This window comes from Petaurus breviceps, unplaced genomic scaffold (genome assembly GCF_028583685.1).
Source record: "Petaurus breviceps papuanus isolate PSGF00001 unplaced genomic scaffold, PetGlider_PUasm1.0 91133, whole genome shotgun sequence".
Classification (NCBI taxonomy): domain Eukaryota; kingdom Metazoa; phylum Chordata; class Mammalia; order Diprotodontia; family Petauridae; genus Petaurus; species Petaurus breviceps.
In genome coordinates this window covers 99,315,580-99,338,047 of record NW_027187419.1, presented here as the reverse complement: position 1 = coordinate 99,338,047, position 22,468 = coordinate 99,315,580, and the positions used below count along the sequence as shown (strand labels likewise).

At 39.3% G+C, this 22,468-nt stretch overlaps 1 protein-coding gene across 5 annotated transcripts in view; it reads right to left on the bottom strand.

Moving 5' to 3' along the window:
* Positions 1-22,468, bottom strand: part of LOC138155352 (myosin-IIIb-like) — a 381,066-nt gene that overhangs the window by 58,396 nt on the left and 300,202 nt on the right. For all 5 annotated transcript variants that reach the window (XR_011166807.1, XR_011166808.1, XM_069080561.1 and 2 more), the window contains 3 exons: positions 10,219-10,325; positions 9,799-9,845; positions 8,681-8,853 (listed from right to left, as the gene is read on the bottom strand). Coding sequence is in view for 3 of the 5 variants with exons in the window: in XM_069080561.1 (XP_068936662.1) it covers positions 8,715-8,853; positions 9,799-9,845; positions 10,219-10,325 (293 nt within the window). In the remaining 2 variants the exon portion in view is untranslated. The remainder of the gene's footprint in view (positions 1-8,680; positions 8,854-9,798; positions 9,846-10,218; positions 10,326-22,468) is intronic.

Genomic DNA, 22,468 nt, shown 5'->3' with positions numbered 1-22,468 from the left:
AAGATACTACTTCTATTATACTCCACACTAGTTTGGAAGGCAACATCTAGACACTTGTGTTATATACTAGACATTACATTTTAATAGGGACACTGCTAAAGAGTGCATCTAGAGCAGAGGGTCCCAAACTTATTTGGCCTATCACCCCCTTTAAATAAAAAGTTACTCAGCCCCCTCCCCAGAAATCTACTTTCTTTAACCTTTTAACAATTCTTTTTGTTTTTGAAATTTGCATCATTTCAAAAAATTAATTTAAAAAAATGACATCCTAAATTTAATAATTTATTGTAAATTTATGGTTTTTCTCCTGCACTGAAATTTTGATGATACAATATTGCATCATGTAACTGTATAGTATCATATTACAAACAAATCATCACACACACATATTCCTGCTGATACATGTTGAACTTTCTGACCATTTGCGACAGGCTTTCCTGCCAATATTTGCTTATTAAGACTTGTTGTAGACTTGACCTCTGATTGGTTATAACTTGTATTTTGTGAATTTATTTGCAAAATAATGTAATCATGATGACTTTGACTCTCTTACACAACAGATGAAACATGTACAAACAGTTTTTCAAAATTTTCTCTTCTTTCCTTATGCCCCTTTATTTTTACTCAATGCCCCCCCAACTGTACCCAAGGCTATTACTGACCCCCTGGATCATTCTAGCACCCTCCAGGGGGCAGTACTGTTCATTTTGGGACCTATGATGGAGGATGACATCTAGGATAGAGAAGAGTCTAGAAACTATGTCACAGGAGGACTGGGTAGAGAATGGAGGGTAAAAAGCCTACAGAGGAGAAGATTGTAAAGGAGACATGATAGCTATCAATTTGGATGATAGGGTGGAAGTTACAAGGAGGCAGATTTTGGTTTAATATAAAGAAATAACTTGTTAACAATTAGAGCTATCCAACAACAAAACCAGTTGTTTTGGGAAGTAATGATTTCCCTTTCATTGGGAGTCACAAGATTGTAGGATTTAAAGCAGGGAGAATTTAAGCAGAGGTTACCTGTTCAGCTGTCAAGGATGCTGTGAAAGATTCCTGAATTGTTTGGGAAGGCAGACTGGATGACTTCTAAATACCTTCAAACAGTAAGATTCTATTATTTTATTTTTTTAAATTCTGAAGAAAACATTTTCATGTACAGTCAGTAACCCAGACATTTAAAAGTAAATACCCAGATGTTTGCTCTCATATACATAAAACCTGCCAGGGCAGCTAGGGGGTGCAATGGATAGAGTGCTGGGCCTGGTGTCACGAAGACTCATCTTCTTTCGTTCAAATCTAGCCTCAGACACTTATTAGCTTTGTGACCCTGGACAAGTCACTTAATTCTCTTTGCTTCAGTTTCCTCATCTGTAAAATGAACTGGAGAAAGAAATAGCAAACCACTCCAATATCTTTGCCAAGAAAACCCCAAATAGGGTCATGGAGAGTCAGACATGATAGAACAGCAACATAAAAACTAGATATTTCTACATTTTAGTTTAATCTTGATGTATGGAGTCCCTATAGTCATAGTCATAGATGAAGAAGGATTGATCCTAAGCAAAACTGGGCAGTGAGTGATGTGTATCTTCATTGTCCCTCCAATCTCCTCTTTTAATTGTCCAGTCTTCCTTTGAGAATAGATATCTAATGACCTAATGATATTTCCTGACTGCCCACAGGCCTTCTACTTCTGTGTTCCCTCCTCTAGACCTCTACCTAATAGTGCCTCATTTTCTAGATTTTCTCACTTATGCCTTTTCAAAGCAAATTTACCCATCCTAGATGATATCCTTACAGATCCTGTTTTTAGCAATTAGTGAATGCAATAAACTAATTTATCCTTAAAGTTTAATATCACTCCAGTTGAGAAGTTATTACTATATTTCATTTAGAGTCATTTAATCTCTGAGGTTTGCTTTATTCATCTGTAAAATAGGAATTCTAACAATTGTACTATCTACCTCACAATATTTTTGAGAAAAAGCATTTAATATGCTGAGAAGCACCATATGTAGGTATATCTCTCTTTTCATCTTTTTCAGTGGAGTTCAGAAAGAAACAGTTCTGGAACAAGTCACTACCCTATTATTGCTGTTTTATATTTAATGTTACATGACCTATTTAAACAGATGAAAAAATAATTGCCTTTTTGTAATTGAATAATAGTATTTGGATGTCAGCAAATTTCCTGTACACTTGATGGAAGCATCTTTTAGAGAAGAGCAGCAGACAGGACAAGGGAGAAGAATTGTATTTAATCCTTTCCCCATATTTTTATTTCTTTTGCTAGAGATTTTTTCTTTATATTTTGGAAGCTTTTTATTCTGTGTAACTTGGGAATTAAGAATATTTGGCACAGCTATATCTATTAAATATGACTTTAAATTTCAATTTTATACTGGGACAATTATGGGATTCTGTTTGTCTGTGATAATTGTCTGGTTCCAGTACATTTAATTGTTGAATTCTAAAATATATTTTGAGATCAGTACTTTTATTATGGAATTATTTGTATTATTATTGTGGTTGTGGTTATTGTGGTTGTTAAAGCAGTAGTATTTAGTGGCTTTGAGTAAAATTCATAAATATTACTCAGTGTTCACTATAAGCAAAACATTGATGTAGGTACCAGAACTTAAAGGAATAACATGGTCATTTTAGGCATTGGTAACATAAACAGTGGGACAGACTTTTTTGGGGGGTGTTTTTCTTGGGGGTTGATCATTTGAGGAATGTGTTCATCCCACATAAGTAGTTTCCTACTCAGTCAAGAGGCAAGGTGTTATGGTAATGGGAATCTGAAGATCTTTTCTGCCCCTTGGCTCTTGGTAGGCTTGGGTAAATCTAAGAACCTTCCCTGATTTGAAAATATACTCTGCCCGCTAATAGGCTGAATGTGGTCACATGGAGCCTGTGGCGGGAGACTTGTTTTTGAGGAACACCTATACCTTGTTACTTTGTGATTGGGCAGTGGGTCAAGAGGGTTGTGACATTCTCTGATCCAGGAGAAGGCTATATATACCCTGAAGTGAGGTTTTGCTTTGGGGCTCACTTTGGGAAGAGTTGTGTGATTTAGCCAGATGAGACTCTGGGCAGCCGTTGAGACCCCGGCTTTGAAAACCCAGCTGTTGGTGCTTCCCTCTCTGGTAACTAACTAGGTATGGATGTAATGGTCAGACAGCTGGAAGCCCTGTCTGCTGAATTGTGTTATTTTCTGTTGTAACTTCTGTTTGTATTTTCTGAAGTTCAGGGTGCTGATTTTTACCCCTGAACTAGGTAAACGATATATGTTTGTTTGATTAAAGTAAGATTGTTAACCCATTTTGAGTTGCTTGCCTTTAGAAAAGCAGATCTAACAACCTGTGCTAGCAGCCATCCTGGGTATGCTAGGGTGCTTGCTGCTACACAAGGTTGGCCTTGAATAGCAACTGGTTTTAGTAGCATCATCCACAGGAGAGTGATAAATCTTATTTGATGCCACACTAATGAAATAGTTGAGTAGAGAGGGTTGGGTAATGGTAAGAGCACTAAATCTAGAGTCAAAAGACCTGGGTTCCTCCTAGTCACTCAGGTTCATAACATTGGAGGCATCATTGACTCTTCTTTTTCCCTCATCACAGGGTGATCTTGAATTAGAAAGAACTAGTTCAACTCTCCTTTTTTATAGATGAGAAAACAGAAGCTCAAGAAGATTATACAACTCACTCAGAGTCATGTACATAATAAGTGATGGAAGTGGGATTTGAGCTTAGAGTTACTGCCCTTTCCCTTGTACCACAAAGCTTCCTCATAATAAGTTGCCTTACCACATCTACTTACACATTACTCATCTATTTCTTTCTGTCCATTCATATGCCCACCACCTTAGTTCAGGCCTTATTACTTCTCATTTGGACTCTCTAATTAGCTCATAATTAATCTTCTTGCTTCTAATCTCCCCTTTCTAATCCAACCTTCACATAACTGCCAAGATAATTTTCCTATGATTCAGTACCTGACCATCACATTTCTCTGCTAAAAAATAAAAAAACCCCAAACAAACAATGACAATAACAACAACAACAAAACTCAACCTTCAAGGTCTCCTTGTTATTTCTAGGATAAACTACAAACTCCTTATACTACTATTTAAATCTCTTCACAAGCTGGCCCTAATCTCTTCCCAACTTTATTCTTCACATTATTTTATTTTACATACTCTATATTTCAATCTGACTGCCATATTCAGCCTACTAGCTATTTCCCAAGGTGGACATGCCATCCTCTGCCTCTAGAACTCCCATAGGCAGGCCTTTTGGGCTAGGAATATATTTGTCTTTTCATCTTAGCCTTAGAGAAGCCCTCTCTCCTCCCTTTAATGATCATCTCAGTGCTACCATGTCCATGAAGCCATCCTTGATCCTTCCTGGAATTAGTGAAAGTTCCATTCTCCAACATTCCTGGAGCCTATTGTCTGAGCCTTTTCCTGATAGCTTTGTTCTCCTATGTTACAACTACGTGGCCAGTTGATGGAGCACCAGGCCTGGAGTCAGGTAGACCTGAATTTAAATCCTTATATCCAGCCTCAGACACTCATTAACTGTGTTACCCTGGCAAATCACTTAACCCTATTTGCCTCAGTTTCCTCATCTGTAAAATGAACCAGAGGACATGGCGAACCACTCAAATATCTTTGCCAAGAAAATCCCAAATAGGCCCTTGAAGAGTCAGACATGACTCAACAATAACAATAACAACAACTATAATACAAGTTCCCTGAGGGCAGGAACTGTTTCATTTTGTTTTTGCACCCCTAATGGACAGTCCATAGCAAATGCTTGATAAATTTCCATTGAAGTGAAGTCCAATCCTGGCACTATTATTTACCGCCGGCATTACTGCCACTATGTATAAGTCATCTCTGGACTTCAATTTCCTCATCAACCTGGATATAATTAGGGTGGAGCAATCAGGGCTTTATCTTAAAGCACCTACATTTAGAGAACACTGATGACATTTTTACTCCTTCAGCAGGTAGAAAGAAGTGATCTTAGCAACTGGTTATGTAGAATAATTGGCTGGAATAGGAAGCTACCAGATCGTGGGTCTACTACCCAGCCTTGCTGTGCTCCTGCCTCTTGTGATGACCTCTCAAGAAGCCTCAGGGATTTCAACCAAAGGGGCCAATGGCCCTGGGATCTGCCCTCCTCTATAGGCCTTCTGCCTTGAGGTTTCTTCCTATGCTACTTACTTCTCCCCCAAATTAATTTGTCTAAAATGTTAGACAGATTTGTGGGTGCCTTTCATGCAGCTTGTCCAAAGTATGGTTTGTGGCACTTGCCTGGGCCACATCTCTGTCCATCTGTAAATTTATAGGTTTTACTACATGAAGCTCTAAGGTCCCTATACTAGTTCTAAATTCTGTGATCCCAACTCTATATACCAGGGCTTAGTACACAATAGGCATTTAAAATAAATGCTTGTTAACTAACTCATGGGGCAGCTAAGTGTCACAGCAAGTAGAGTGCCAGCCCTGAAGTCAGGGAATACTAATCTTCATGAATTAAAATCCAGCCTCAGATACTAACTAGCTGTGTGATCCTGAGCAAGTTATACTTTTTGCTTCAATTTCCTCATCTGTAAAATGAGCTGGTGAAGAAAATGGCAAACCATTCAGTATCTGCCAAGAAAACACCCAATAGATATTAATGCACTATTGATGCAGTTGTGAACTGATTCAACCATTCTGGAGAGCATTTGGAACTTTGCCCAAAAGGTTAATGCCACTACTAGGTCTGTATCCCAAAGAGATTTTTTTAAAAAGAAGTGGAATAAAGGAGTGGAGGAAAGGACCTATCTGTACAAAAATATAGCAGCTCTTTTTGTTATGGTAAAGAATTGTAAATTGAGGGAATTCATCAATTGAGGAATAGCTGAGCAGACTGTGCCATGTGATTGTAATGGTATATAACTATGCTGTCAGAAATAATGAGCAGTCTGATTTCAGAAAAACCTGGAAAGACTTATACAAATCGATGCAAAGTGAATTTAGAAGAACCAGAAGAACATTGTTCATAGTAACAGCAATATTTTATGATGATCAACTGTGAATGATTTGTGAATGATATTCTCAGCAATACAATGATACAATACAGTTTCAAAGGACTCATGATGAAAAATGCTATCCACCTCCAGAGAAAGAACTGATGGAGTCTGAATACAGATTGAAGTGTACTATTTTTTACTTTTTTTATTTTTTCATGTTTTTTTTTTCCCTTTGGGTCTGGGTCTTCTTTTGCAACATGACTAATATGATCATATGTTTTACATGATTGAATGTTTATTGCCTACATCAAATTGCTTACTGTCTCAGGGATGGGAGAGGTGAAAGAGGGAGAGAAAAATTTGGAACTCAGAATTATAAAAAACATATGTTAAATGTGACAGTGTGACAGAGTCAAGGGTGTCAAAGGGACAAGACTCCCCCATGCAGCCTTAACCAGATTAAAATGTAAGTGGGAAATGTTTAACAAAAATAAATAAAAGTATAATGCAACACAATAAAAATGAATGTTAAAAATTGTCTTTACATGTAACTGGGGGAAATAAAATATTATTAAAAAAAACAAACAAATGGGATCAGGGATATTTGGAAAGGACTGAAACAACTGAACAACAGCAACAACAAACTCATATAATGTCAAATAATCGGATATTTGTGTAAACAAGCTGAGGCATAGGGATGGGTGCTGGGAGGCCATGTCTAAATACACAAATGGGTATTACAGTTTTGACACAGGTTGAATAACTGGTGTTTCTGGTCACATGGTTACACCAGTTATACTAGTTTGTATGTATAATGTGACAGTGAACACACATTTATTAAGTACTTTTGCATAACAACCCCTTAAGGTAGATGGTTCCAGATTATTTTCCCTATTCTACAGAGAAATGGGTCAGTCTGTCAGTCAGTCAATGGTCATAAAACATTTACTAAACACCTGTTATGTGCCAGACACTGCCTCTAGGTAAGGAATTGAAGTCAGAGAGATCAAGGGACTTGATCCCATAGACAGTCGGGATTCAACCCCCAATGGTTGGATTCACAACCCACTTCTCTTTTGTTTTTCGCTTTAGCATCAATGTTCTTTTTTCATAGCAATGTCATTCTTTCCCACTCCTTCCCCATTTCTGACTACCCCAAACTAAACAGAACAACAAAGAACAAGCAAAGCAAATCAACACATTGACCATTTTTGACAATGTCTTCCTCATGCCATACCTACAGTTCACCAGCTCTTGCTGAGTGAGAGTCAAGAGGCATATGAGCATCACTGTTACTCCTCTGAAATCATTTCTGATAGATTCTTTCCACTACACTGCCTTCTATAACTTGCTGTTTAGTTTAGTTTATAAGTCATCATTTAAGTCAGGCCAGTTCATATCCAGTTAGTAGCCATTAATGAGTGGGTAGTGTGATTAGTCAATTTGAGAAAAAACCATTTTTTAAGCAAAAGGAGAGAGAGAGACAGAGACAGAGAGAGAGAGAGAGAGACAGAAAGACAGACAGAGAGAGAGAGAGACAGAGAGAGACAGAGAAAGACAGAGAAAGACAGAGAGAGAGAGACAGAGAAGAAGAAAAAGAAGAAGAGAAGAAAGGAAAAGAGAGGAGAAGAGAAGAGTGTTGATCCAAATCCAGATAAGAATAGAGAAGGTTGTACATGAAACTATTTCAGAAAATACAAGTTCTTTTGGGTAACAAAATGTGATAAAAACTGCGTGATTAATGGATGCAAGATAATACTTTCCCACTGAAAATAAACTGAATTTAAGAAATTCTACCCATGAACTATAGAAAACATTTCTAAATTTTGAAATACAAACTGTGGTCTGAGCTTTATTGCTACCCATTGGAGATAGTCAGCCATCTACTACTCTATAAGCATCTCAATGCTTACGAAAATAAACACCTTATTCCCTCCTCCCCCATCACATATTTGCTTTATGTGTACCTTCAAAACTGAATTAATGCTTACAATCCATAATGATGTGTGGTCAGTTAAATGATTCCCTCTAGCGCTCCTCTGTTAGTGCAATTGATTTGGTCTTTTCAGCTTAACTCACTTTTACTCACAGAGAAAGGAGTTCATCAATTAGAGAGCAAACACTTAATGAGCAGGCAGTGGTGGAAGCCAGTAGCATTGTGAGAGAGATTCTTAGCTTTGAGCTGGAGGATGGTGAAATACCACTTTTAAGGAGCATGTTTTGGAAAGCCAGACCCAGTCTTCCTAGTGACCTTAACATCCCCCCCCCCCTTTTGGGTGGTTTTGAAGGTCTAACTCATGTTTTCAGATGTTTCTGCTCAAACAGGATATGATGTAATGCCATACATCGCATGTCTCTGTGTGTGCACGTGTGTGTTTGTTTAAATTGTGTATGTGTGTGTGTGTGCGCACATGCTAAGGGGTTATTTCAACATTCAGTGAGAAGTCATTCTTCTTTTGCCATATGACATCAAATTGCTGAGTCAAGCCTGAAACAATGATTTGTACCAGAACTAAGGTGGTTTGTACTAGAAACAAGTGTCTCTTTGTTAAGGTGGGTCACTTAACAAGGGGGAGACAGACTCCCTGACGTGATTTCCATGCCTTCAGGTTAAAGGCTGGGTCAGGGATTTAATAATGATTGTTCTTACCAGCAGCAGCAGATTGAGGGGCAGGTAGCACAGCTCAGCTTTTAGCCAAAGGCTCTCCTCCAGAGGATGAGGAAAGCAGGAAACAGTGGACAGAACTATCTTCTTCAGGGATAGAATCCACAGCAGACAGCGATTTGTAATATTCATCTTCCCCATCAAGCAGTTTGATTTGGCTATGACAAGGAAAGGGAATTAATTTTGTGGGGAAAAGAAAACAGAGCGAAAGCATTCCTGATGTCATCAGCATCACTAGGGCTGCTAATGTTATACAAACAGTCTGAACGGGACAGGGCAGAAATCATATGGAAGCATCATTGCTCAAGGGTATCCCAAAGGGATTCTCTTTCTCTTTAAATCACTTTCTAGGGAACCTATGTGTCTAGGGAGATTAATGACTGCCTGCCACACCTTTCACTTCTGGGTCACACACTTATAATGAGGCAAAGAGAGCTGTGGCTGGAAGTTGTTATCGTATTGGGATTGCTGATTTATGGGAAACAAATTGTCTGTCTCTGGTTCCTTAGAAATACAAGAGTATGAGTCTGAGCCCCAATGAGTTCCTCTTTTTGTCTCTTCACCCTACTAGCCAAGAATCAGAAGGTCAAATTTTCCTTTGACCTTTGCAGATGATCTTTGCAGGTAAAGATAGAATTCCGATCCAGGGTTATTCTGTAAAAGTTGTCATACTTGCAGTATGTGTGTGTGTGTGCGCATGTGTGTGCATGCATACTAAATCTAATTTGTAGATAAAAGGCTACAACCTTCCTATCTCTCTCACAATAAAGGGAAACTAAAATTCTCTGGAGTACCTATGGGAAAAGAATACTTGCCAGTAGGAGACAATTTCACAGACTCCCAGAGTACTAGAATGCTGCTTCCAAAAGGGACTTTAAAGACCATCTAATCCAACCCCCTCATCAGACAGCCTTCTTAGGTACTGGCAGATAAAAGTTGTATACTTGCTACAATTTTTTGTTAAAGTTCCCAGTGTTAATAATGGCTGAGTATTCTAATTGCTTATTTTTAGAAATCTCTCTAGAAAGTTTTGCATTTTCTGTAATATCACAAAGGACTCCTTCTGTTTACAGTTGCTTAGAACTAAGAAGACAGATATTTACCCAAATTTTCTTGGCTTCCTCTTGCTCCCTTGATATTCTAGAGTTCCCTGTGGAGAGGGCCAAGAACACACAGTCAAAGCAAAGCAGCAAGTCGTTAATTTTTAATTCAAAGTGATTTTGTGTTGAATGCAAGCAGATGCTGATAATATCAGAAGTCACAGCATAATTTTTTTGATCAAAGGGCTCAAGTGAGCCTGATGAAGCATGCATCTTGCTCGTCTTTGATAAACCGCATCAATTATTCACCGTGAAGGCAGACATCCTGACATGAAAGCAACAGATAAAGAGCATAAGCACATGTTCAGGAGGAGAGGAGAAGAGCATGGGGGTGGGGCTGGAGGGGCTGGAACAGGTATTAATAACAGAATTATTAACTGGAAACAAAGCCAGTAAAACGCTTTATGGCCACTTTGAACTCACGTTTAACTGGTTATAGTACATGTTATCCTCAGGGCTATTCAGCATTTTGGGCTGCTGACATCTTCTGCGAGGTGTTCTCAGCTTCTGTTCAACACAGTTTTCTGAACCTAGAATAAGAGGACACAAAATCTGGTTTTGAGCCATCCCAGGTGTTGCAAAAAATCTTTGAGTATTTTTAGGCCAAAACTCCAAAAAGTACTTTCTACAAATGTCCTTAATAGCAAACTTGTTCCATTGTAATAAATGTTTGGAGAATACTCTAATATAGTAGCTTTGAGAGAAGCTATCTTTAAGAAAAGGGTCAGGTGTTAACATCTTTGCAGTTCTGCCCTCATCTTTCTTGAGCCAAATGATAAGTTCCTATCTGGGCATTCAGGAAAGGAATCTCCTGGTTAGTGAGTGGTCAGCTTCAGTCCAACACAGAGGAGCAGCTTCCTTGGTAGGCTATCAGGGTATGAAACAATGAAACCAATCTGGGAGATGCTGCTTTAAGATAATTTGCAGTTCATCGGAGAGGGAGTTGAAAGCCATCTGGAGCACACACTCTGCCGGGCAGAGAAGACGGAAAGCTTTTTTAGAGGGCTGTATTTTGTAGAAAATAGGGCCCGAGTTAGTATTAGTTAAATGCTTTGAAAAATATAATTGATCTCTGCATTCTTTAGAGGTGGTAGAAGTAAGAAGAGGAAAAGGTCAATTGAACCGTGACACTAAGAAGCTACTCTGTAATAGGCCTGGTTTTGGAATCCTCCTACAAGAGTGCGCTTAAAATCTCTGAAGTAAAAATAACTTGTCAAATTAAGCCAGGGTCCATTTCCTTTACAAGCAACTGATTTTCATGGAATCTGGTGTCCTTTCCACTGCATCTCCATAATAAGATCTGATTCTCATGAGATCTTGCCAATATACAGACCTATAGAACACTTATCCTCAATGCCCCCTCCCCCCCTCCAAAAGGGCTCTATAATCTAAGAAAGGGAAAGGTATTTTCAGTTTTTCATTGTGCCTCAGGTCATTCTGAGTCAACTTAAGCAAGCTATTAAAATACAATAACTTTTAGAGAGAGAGAAAAACGCACACACCGGTACTGCTGGTTTCTTAGCTATTCATGGGTTTCCTGGTTGATCTGATTCTGCTAACACAGCCCAAATAAATGAACACAGTATTTCCATTTAACTCTCAGGGATATTCCTGAGAATTGGGGTAGTAACCCCTTGTTAGTGTCTTCTGAACCCCAGGAAGGAAAGGTAGTATTTTAAGTTACCAAATCTGATGATGGCAGATTATCAAGTTTGTTTTCATTTTTTCCCCATGGATTTTAATAAATGAACCCTTTTAATGTTCATATCATAGCACAAACATAAAATTGAACCAACTGTTTCTTTGCTTTCAGTGAACAGGAGTTGAAGAAATTACATTAATGGAGCTCCATACTTAAACACTGGGGACACTTCCTTTTAAAATGAATGAGAGGTGATTTAGGTGGAGTTGTAGAGTGCTGGCCCTGGAATCAGGAAGACCCAAGTTTAAATCTGACCTTAGCCATTTATTAACTGTGTGACCCTGGGCAAGTTACTTAACCCTGTCTGCCTCAGTTTTCTCATCTGAAAAATGAGCTGGTGAAGGAAATGGCAAACTGCTCTAGTATATCTGCCAAGAAAACCTCCAAAGGGGTCACAAAGAGCCAGACACAACTAATGGACAAAACCACAAAAATAATAACAGTTGACATTTACACAAGGGGCAGGAGTGATTCCTATAAATATTATTACCCCCATTTTACTGATGAAGAAACTAACACATTGAGGCCAAGTGGTCTCACCTCTTTAGTGAGTTTTCTCATTTGTAAATAAAGGGGTTGTGCTAGATCACCTCCAAGGTTCCCGTTAGATCTGAATCTATGATCTTGTGATTACAGATTTGCCAGTGATCACACAACTAGTAAACGTCAGAAACAAGATTCATATCTAAATCTCGACTCCCAGTCTAGGGTTTGTTTGTTTGTTTGTTTTTCTCATAAAAATGTTTTTAAATGTGTTATTGAAAGAATGTTACATTAGTCTTCTTAGGTTGGTAGTGCTGTAGCGATACATTTTATTTTCCTTGTTTTTGAGTAGTTAAATCATGTCTCTACATAGTAGCCACTTGAAAAATGAAGAAAAATAAAAAGCAGTTATACTTGTCATGTTATACAGTCAAACTTTGTTCTAAGGAATAAACACATTCATTCAATCAATCAAGCAATAAGCATTTATTAAGCACCTACTATGTGCCAGGCACTGTGCTGTCCTAGAGATACAAATAAATACAGTTATAAATACAAATACATTCCTGAAAAGTTGTGTGTAAACTGCATTTCTATAAATTAAATCCTAATTTAAAATTCCCTAGGGGATGTCATTATTCAAAGCAATTATTCCTTATTTAGCAGGTTTTGTACCTTGTTTTGTTAAAGTGGAAAAGCACACTTGTATTTGACACAAAGGTCACAGTTCAAAGGAAGAGAGAAGAATGAACTCAGTGACAGTTGTAATGATTTGTGATGTGGAAGGGTGCTGTTCCTTCAGAGAGTGTCCAATGCTCCAGTAAATGTCACTGCTCATGTCCTCTGGATGTCAGCTAGCCTGTGAATTCCCTGGAGGCAGCAGCAGGATAGGGAGTGGGTTTGGCCAAGACTGCAGGCAGGCTTAAGGTTCTCAGGTATTCACAAAACCCTTCCTTCACCGAAACCAACTGAACCCATGTCTACCTTGACCCCTTCTCTGGTACTGAGATGCTGCAGGCCAGAAATCTGAACCTCTCCTTTCCCTTTCTCCAGCCCCACTTCTATCACCTTGTAGCAAATCCCTGGTTTTAAGCCTATCTCTGGTTTCCCCCCATGAGTTACTTGTCTCTCTAGCCCCAGATATTGGCTCTGTGTTTCTGATCTCAATCTATGTTAATACTCATCTGGTATGACTCTTCTTATTTCCCAAGCAAGGGTGGTTTCCATCAGCATGATGAACCTTGCTCAGTCATGGGCTGACCCAGCCCCCATTAAGGATAAGGACACAGCAACAGTGTCAGGGATCTGGGTGGAAAAAACCCTGGAGCTTTTGACAATAATATTAGTTTATACTTATCTAGTGCTCTGTGGTTCCAAAGTCTTTCCACATATAGGAATCTCATTTGATATTCATAGCAACTTTCTGAGTAGATAATAAAGGTATTATTAGTGTTATAATGGGGAAATGACAGCTGAAAGGGGTTAAAGAGAAATCATTCCCAAAGCCACGAAGTTGAGGAAAATGGGGTTTGAGCTCAGACCCTTTCATGCCTAATGACATCCAATGCTTTTTCTTTTGTATAGCCTATCTCTTAATACCCCATTGATGAGTTCTGTATTTTATTTCTGTAACATATCAAATTAATACACAGAATTCCTTATTTAAAAAAATACTGTTATCTTTTGTTTTCATTGTTTTTGTTCAGTCATTTAGTTGTGTCTAACTCTTCATGACTCCATTTGGGATTTTCTTGGCAAAGTTACTGGAATGGTTTGCCATTACTTTCTCTACCTCATTTACACACACACACACACACACACACACACATTCCCACACATGTGCTTGCACACAGTTTCTGAAAGGATCAAATTAAATAATACATAAAATATCTTGTAAGCCATAAAGCACTATGTAAATGTCAATAATTATTATTTTTTGTGGTTTTGTCCATTAGTTGGGTCTGACTCTTTGTGACCCCTTTGGAGGTTTTCTTGGCAGAGATACTGTAGAGGTTTGCCATTTCCTTCTCCTGTTCATTTTACAGATGAGAAAACTAAGGCAGACAGGACTAAGTGACTTGCCCAGGGTCACACAGCTAGTAAGTGTCAGAGGTCAGATTTGAACTCAGGTCTTCCTGACTCCAGGTCTGGTACTCTATCCACTCTGCCATCTAGCTGCCCTTTCACCTTTATTTTCTAATATATCATTTCCTTCTCCCCATAACAAAGAGATATTAACAAAGAATAAAACAGAAAGATGAGGAAAAAAACAGTTCAATAAAACTAATCAGTGCATCAACCAAGTCTGACAGTATACTCAATGTTCCATATCCTTAATTCCCCACCTTCACAAAGAGGGCAGGTACTGATTTTTTCCCCCAACTGTTTCACTTGACTAATATTGGTGCAGATCTCAGGACCCAGACCAGGGACTGTGTTAGAGGTGAAGCAAAATTAGAATAAGGTCTTTCCAGCACTTCCAGGGTTAACGCCATGAATGGGATCCATTCTGGACCTGATAGTTTAAGTTCTGAGATTCATTGGGTTGTATTTAGGATGATAGAAAGTGGCCCTGGAAAGATAATTAGGTTACGTGAGGCAGAGCTACAAATAATGATCAGTTCCATCCTTTTACTTGTAAATCTGACTGATTTTGCAGGGTTTCCAACCAGAGGAAATAATTCCCATATTCAACCAGATTTGAAATAAATCATGGGCTATATCTCTACCCTGTTAAAACCGATAGCATTATCTGGATAAGTTGCTCAATCTAAAAAAACAAAATAGATGTTTCGAGTCATAAAATCCACTTGGGGGTGGGGGTCTTAATCATTCATTTTGATGTATTTACTGTTCTTGTTTATCAGAAAATCACCCAGTCTCTGTGTCATGTCATGTCTACCACTTACATTGTTTCAGTTACTATTATTGTACTAACGCTTTAAAAAATCTCACCTACATGGTGACATTTGCGTGAAAACTAAGATTCCTTTTTTTCCATGGAAGTAACTATCTCTAAGGCATCTAGGGGGTGTAGTGGTTAGAACACCAGGAAGCAGGAGAACTTGGGTTCAAATCTGACCTCCCTAGCTGTATGACCCTGGGGAAGTCACTTAACCCTGTTTACCTCAGTTTCCTCATCTATAAAATGGACTGAAGAAAGAAATGGCAAATCATTTCAGTATCTTTGTCAAGAAAACTCCAAATGACATCACAAAGAATCTGAAATGACTGAAAAAGAAACTCTCTAGTACTTCCAGTATCCTCTTAAAGGGCATGGAGGTGGGTAAATGTTTGCATTGGAGGAAATCATGTATTTTTTGTGATTCTTTTATTTTAACACCCGAACAGGTACAAACCTCTAAACATTTGGCAGTGAGCTCTGATGACGATGAGTTTTCAGTCCACTAGTAGCATCTCAATTCTCAGTCTTTATATGGGCTTTTACCCTCCCCTGAAATGCTCTGTATTTGCCTTTTTCTTGGATTTTCTTTCTTCCTTCAAGGTTCAGCTCAAGTGTCATCTCTTACACATGGATTTTTATGACATTACTCTCTGATCTAATTACTCTTTCTAAGTAAGTCTCCTCTACTGGCTTATATAAATATCATGGCCCCTATAGTTAGGGGCCCCCAAGGTTATGACTTTGACCTGCATCTATTCTTCCTCTATACTCTTTTGCCTCATCAGCTCAAGGATTTAACTATCCTTTCTCTGCAGAATTCTAGATATACCCCGATCCACATATGCACATGTATGTGTATACATATAGATATACATATGTATACATTCACAAACATAAAGGTGTATGTTTGTGGCTCTATGTTTATATATGTATATATAACCTATATTTCCACCCCTAGTTGCTCCCCAATCCAATTTAATAAATATTTATTAAGCCCCTATGATGTGCCATCTTCTGTGCTCATACTGAGGATGCAATTGATAAGAAAGATAGTATCTGCCCTCGGTGAGTTTACAATCTAAAAAGGGAAAGACAACATACAAAAGGAGTCAGAAAAGTGGGGGGGGGATGGGGTGCCAGGCAATACCCGGTGTGGGAGAATCTTGTTCTGTGGAGTTGAAACTAGATAGGGCAGCAGATGCAACGTGAAGTGATCTCAGAGTCCAATTTATGTCCCCTTATAAAGGAAGTCACTGAGAGGAAGTTGGCACTCTGCTCTCCAAACAGGGGAGAGAAGGATGAGGGAGGTAGAGTCAATCAAGGCTTGAGTTAGTAGTGGGGGTGTGAGTTTAGCAGTGATGAGCTTATCCCAACAGGGGCCTTGTTCAGTGGAACTGAAACCAGGCAGGGCAGCAGATGCAAAGTGAAACTTTGTGGAATTCAGCTCCCCTGAACTTCACTCCTACATCACCAATTGCCTTTTGGATATTCCAGGCTGAATTTCTAGAGACATCTTAACCTGTCCAAATATGAACTCGTTATCTTTGCCCTTAAAACTTCCCTTCTTCCAAATGTCCCTATTTCTTTGGAAGTGACACCATCCTTCCAGCCTCCCAAGTTCATAATCTTGATATTATCCTGGACTCCTTGTTCTCTCTTACCCCCCATATCAAACTAGTTGTCAAATCTTCCCATTTCTACCTTCACAGTATCTCATACATCTGACCCCCCTTTTTAAAACCTTTATCACTTCTTGCCTAGATTATTGCAAATAGTCTCCTAGTTGGTCTTCCTGTCTCAAGTCTCTCTCAATACCATTCTGTCTCTCACTAACTAAATTTTCTTAAGCACAGATTGGATCATAGAACTGCTCCACTCAACCAATTCCAGTGCTTCCTATTGTCTCTAGTATAAAACACAAACTACTCTGTTTTGCCTTAAAAGTTCCAGACAACTTGACCCTAATCTACTTTTCCATCCTCATTGGCTATTTGTCACCCTCTTGCTCTCTGCAATCTAGTCAAACTGGCCTTTCTATTCCTCACACACAATAGTTCATCTTCATGTCCATGTCATTGCCCTGGTCATTCCCTATGCCTGGAGTGTATTCACTTCTCACCTTTGTTTCCTGGAGCCCCTTTCCTTTAAGATACAGCTCAAACACTACTTTTCATGGAAACCTTTACTAATCCCTCCAAATGTTAGTGCCCTTCCTTACAAACCACTTCATATTTTACCTATTTTGTATATATATGTATTTATTCACTTTATAATTGTGCTCAATTTTTTTTATATCCTTGGCTCTCCATTAGAATTTAAGCCCCTTGCCAGTAGAGATTATTCCATTCTTTGTACTTGTAGCCCCCGAAATATAATAATATATTATATGTAATATAAATATAACATTATCATATATAAGTACATAATTACATTGTATATAAGTATATATTGATATTATACATAATATAAAATAAATGATAATAAATACTTTATTGATTAATTGATCCCCAAGATTGTTAGTGATCTCCACCCTGCCCTATATTACTTTGTATTTATTATGGACATATTTTGTATTTACTAATCTGTGGCTTCCTTTCAAGTAGAATACAAGTTTTTTGAGGAAAGAGACTATTTTTGGTTTTGTCTTTATATCTTTGGTTATTAGCACGATACCCAATCCTCAGATGGATCTGTGATGTCCATTTGGTTGTTTCCTTGAATGGGTAAGTTCATAATCCACCCACACCCACCCATCCCGAGACTGTTGTCTATGCCCTCCTAATAACCCAAATTGGGTCACAAAGAGTTGAATATAATTGAAAACAGCGTAAGTTCAATATTGCAAGACTATTTAACCCACAACAACTAGCAGTAGCCATGCAGGATTGTAACAGAGCCATCTGGTTGAAATGGGGGGATGGGTGAGGCAGAGAAAAGGGAGCCCTGATTGGCCTCCTGCTACTTGAAGTTTTTGTTTGTTTGTTTGTTTTTTGTTGTTGATGATGATGCCTCTAGTGACTTGTCCTGAGACATCCTCTGATACTCTTGGGAGTAAACTGTCAGAGGTCATTCAGCAAGGAGTGACCTGTGTGAAAATGCTCTATATTATGAAGAGCTATACCCTGATGAAAATAGCAGTAAATGGTCATTTGTTGAATTTCTAAAATTTGGGAGTGATAGTGGTCTTTAGACCCACTAACTGCTAGGCCTAGGTCTGGGCCTGGGACTGCCCCTCCCTCCCACCTTTGGGAATAGTTTGCTATAGTTTGAAACACTGTGCTAAAAAAAACTATTTAATGGGGCATCTGGAGGCCATTGAGCGCTGTACCATATGAACTTTGTTTGGACTTTTTGTTACAAGGTCCTGGGAAAAACCCTTGAAAGGAAGTTGCTTGATCCTCCCCAGGATCCTAGAGGCTTTTCTTATACTGGAGATATAGACAAATTCCAACTGTTGTTAATAATAATAGCTAACATTGATGTAGCTCTTACCATGTGCTAGGCACTGTGCTAAACTCTTTACAATTATTGTCTCACTTAATAAACTTTGGGAGGCGGGTATTATTATTATCCCCATTTTACAGATAAGGAAATGGAGGCAAGCAGAAGTTAAATAATTTGCTGAGGGGCCCACAGCTAGTAGGTATCTAAAGCCAAATTTGAACTCAGGTCTTCCTGACTCCAAAGTTCATGCTCTATCCACTGTGCCGCCTAACTGCCCCTTATTGGGGGGAGGGAAGGCTGAATTAATTAAAAATGAGAAATAGCTTCTCCTTTTCATCTGGAACTATGAACTGGGAATCTCTGTTGCTTTCTGAGACTTTTAGTGAAGGGTGAATCAAGGGCTCTGATGAGTTATTTCAAGACCCAGGTGCCCTCTCCCACTTTGGAAGAAATGCTGGCAACTGCTTTAAGATGGTAGATATGAGAATATATACTAGCCTAGAGAAATTCATGGTTATCTCTTTTGCTTTGCGTCTTTTTTCTTGAGTTTAGGTGAATCATCCTGAGCCTGGGTGGTCCCTCTAAGTTACTTGAACCATCCCAATGAACTATTCCTGACCTCATCAACATGGTGGACTAGCCAGCAGCATTGAGTCTATGGTTAACTCCCTGCCTGACACAGAGAGGCAGAGGCAGAGCCCAGCAATGGCAATACCCATGGCAACACTCCTGCTCTGGTACTAGAGAAGAAACAAAGCAGTTCTCAGGTCCTCAGTGCTTTTCCCTAGTATGTGGGGGTGGGGGAATAGATCAAAGCCAAAGCAGTGATTAGACCCATGGCTATACTTTGTCATGGCATAAAGTATGTCTGTGTGGGGGAGGCAGAGTTAGGCCCTCCTAGTGACAGGGGCACAGTGACAGCACAATTGACCACCAACAGGAGAAGAGGGATAGCTTTTGAATTTGGTGAGATGGGAAGCGATGGCAGGGGCCAGCACCCATGGAGGCATGTATTGGCCTGGGTCCCAGCAGTGGTGGCAGCTGCTGGCCCACAGTGGCAGCTGGTAAAAGGGAAAGCCCCAGTGGACGGTGATACTGACATGGCCAATGGCAAAGGCAGGCCCATTGAAGCCATTTTCTTACTCTCTAGAATTGATTGGTCATTCCATATTACTGCCAGTATGGCACTCAGTGGTCACTGGACAACTTCTCCCCAGAGAGGGTTTGGAGTACAATAGACTGGCATTGTTGAGAGATAGCTTGCTTTCTCTAAGTAAGAGGGAAGTGATTCTACCCAGCTCCAAGAAAGAAGGGAAGGCAGTTCCTCAGAGACTTCTGATTAAACAAAGACTCCTTATTTTTTCCCCCTTTTCCTATTCCCTCCTGCCCAATGTGCTGTCTGGGACTGAGAGGTCCTAGTTGGGGGACAGTTCATACTAAGTGACTGGTGGCACAGAGAAATTTTCAGGATTGGCCTGGCATTGGGACAGGTTACATGTAAGAGGGCAATGACCTTTTATTTAATTTATTATAGATGACCCTGACCCATCACAAGAATAAATGACCATACAAGATTTATCAGTATCTTTGCTTTAGCCTTGATGTTCCTGACACTTCCACTGTTCACAGTCAATTCTTTTCATTGGCAATCCACTGTGAATTGCAAAGCTATTGCTATCACCCACCTCCTGGACCAGATTGTTTAGATATGGGACTCAGTTCATCTGAAGGGACAAGGCAAAACCCAGGATTCCTCATCTTCCTTTTCACATATTCAATCATTCCTTCAGGGAGTCATTCATTCAATTCCTTTTTTTTTAAACAACACTTTTTCCCCTCCAGTTCTGCCTATGACAGGTCTCTTACATCTCTAAGGCCAAGCTAGTCCAGTAACAGTCCTAAAATAATTTAAATGGTGGAAGCTGTAGGATCCTGACACCAAAAGGCACAGTATGGTAGAAGCAATACCCAAGGTCCCTGCCACATAGACTGGTCTATCTTTTCCTAAGGCTTTAGCCCAACATGGGTTAGACAAGTAATTTTCCTTAGGAGGTATTCTTCTTGTGAATTGTTTGGTCCAAAAGAATGGCTCCCCGTGTTGGAATGACTTCCCGTTCTACTGAATACAAAAGGTCACAAGAAGCTCCAGCTCCTTCTCTGAGGCTTTTTACTATGGAACAAAAGTATAACTAATATCAGGAAGCTGTGCTCAGACAAATCAATGTGGAAAGTGAGGCAGCTAGGGGGCACAATGGAGAGAGTGCTGGGCATGGGGTCAAGCAGATTAGAGTTCAAATCCTGCCTCAGCCACTTACTAGCTCTGTGACTTTAGGCAAGTCACTGAAATCTCTGCCTGCCTCAGTTTTCTCAACTGTAAAATGGGGATAATAATAACATCTACTTGAGTTGTTGGGAGGTTAAAAATGATGTTAAAAATGATATTTGTAAAGCATTTACCACAGTGCCTGGCACACAGTAGGCTTTTAATAAATGCTGCTTCTCTTCCTTTCTCATATCACTGAATATCATTGTCGAATGGATTTCCTTTGTTATTGCTAATGAAATTTCCTTTAGTTGACTGTTGAATGACCTATGAGTTATTTCATTTCATTCCAATGTTAGACCTAAACTATCAGGGAACTAACTTGATTCAGGCCCACTCTACAACACTAGATTACCAGGTATCTTTATAAAATAGACAGTGTTCAGAGAGGAGAGAACATAGAACAAGTAAGTTTTGATGGAACATGCAGAGGAAGCCTGGGAAGGCAAGTCAGTGGGAGGAGAAGGACCTAGGAGGGAAAGACTAATACATACTTTGGACTAGAGACAGCATCAAACAGATTGGGGTTGGTCAGAGTGAGCATGATGGCTTCTAATCCCCTGGGAGGCAGGGAAACAATTTTGTACAAGAGAACAATTTTGCTGAATAAAGAAATATTATCTACATTTTCCAGAAGTCTGAAGCTTTAAAGTGAGTTTGCCAAGGTTGAGCTGTGAATAGATGACAAGGCTGAAAAGTCACTCTGACCTAGTGAAATTCTCTTTAAAGCAAACCAGAAATTTAGGGCAAAAACTCTAATGTCTCATGAGGGTTGGTTCGATGTGGAAAGTTTTGAAAAACACTGTCCTTTCAAAAGTTTCTGCAGATTCAGCACGAGCTAGTTGCTAGCTGCCTTTGGATTTTCTTCCATTTTGTTTTACTTTTTATTATTCAGGATATTTGTATGATGCAATATCTCCCTCCCTCCCCCTATCAAGAATTTATTAATGACTCACTCATTCCAAATCTTCACAATCTTTTGTTTCCAGGAACATCAGAGCCTGCACAGCATGGGCATCGTTCTATTTGCCCTTTCATTACCTCCTCCCTTCTCTTCAGGAGGACCAGAGACCCATAAATGATGCCCTTCCTCCTAACCCTGGGGGGGTTAATGCACTCAACTTTGGCCTTTGCTCCTGGGACTGAGTTATACTGAGAAGTTAGTGGATGAGTGGTAATATGTTCAACTAACCCCTGCAGCTGAATCTATAATGGAGGCTTTTCAGTGGTATAGTAAATAGAGTGCTAGATCCATAGTCAGGAAGATCTGAGTTCAAATCTAATATCAATTATTAGCTTTGTGGCTCTGGGCAAGTCACTTAACCTCCTTCTGCATCAGGTTCTTCATCTGTAAAATGGAGATAGTAATAGCATCTACCTTCCAGGGTTGTTATGATTATCAAATGATATACTATTTTCAAATCACTGTATAAATGCTAGCTATTGTATTATTATCATTATTTAGTACCCTAGACCATGCCATCCCATTCAGTCATGCGTCAAGAAACCAGGGCCTATCCAGTAGGATCTTGCCATCTGCCCTTACTCTTGCCCTGTGAGCAGTAATCAAATCAATCTTACAAACCCAACTGGAATCCTGGAAAGAATGTAATAATCATTGATTTCCCTGTGGCTCCATTCACCGTTCTTGGGATTCTCCAGACTAGCACTCCCTTCCCTGCCCTCACTTCTCAATATGCTTTGTATACCATTATTAGAATGTAAACTTCTGAGAAAAAGGGACTATCTTTTTTTTTGTATTTGTAATTTGTGTTTCCTAACAGAGTGCCTAGCACATAGTAGGCCATTGGTAAAT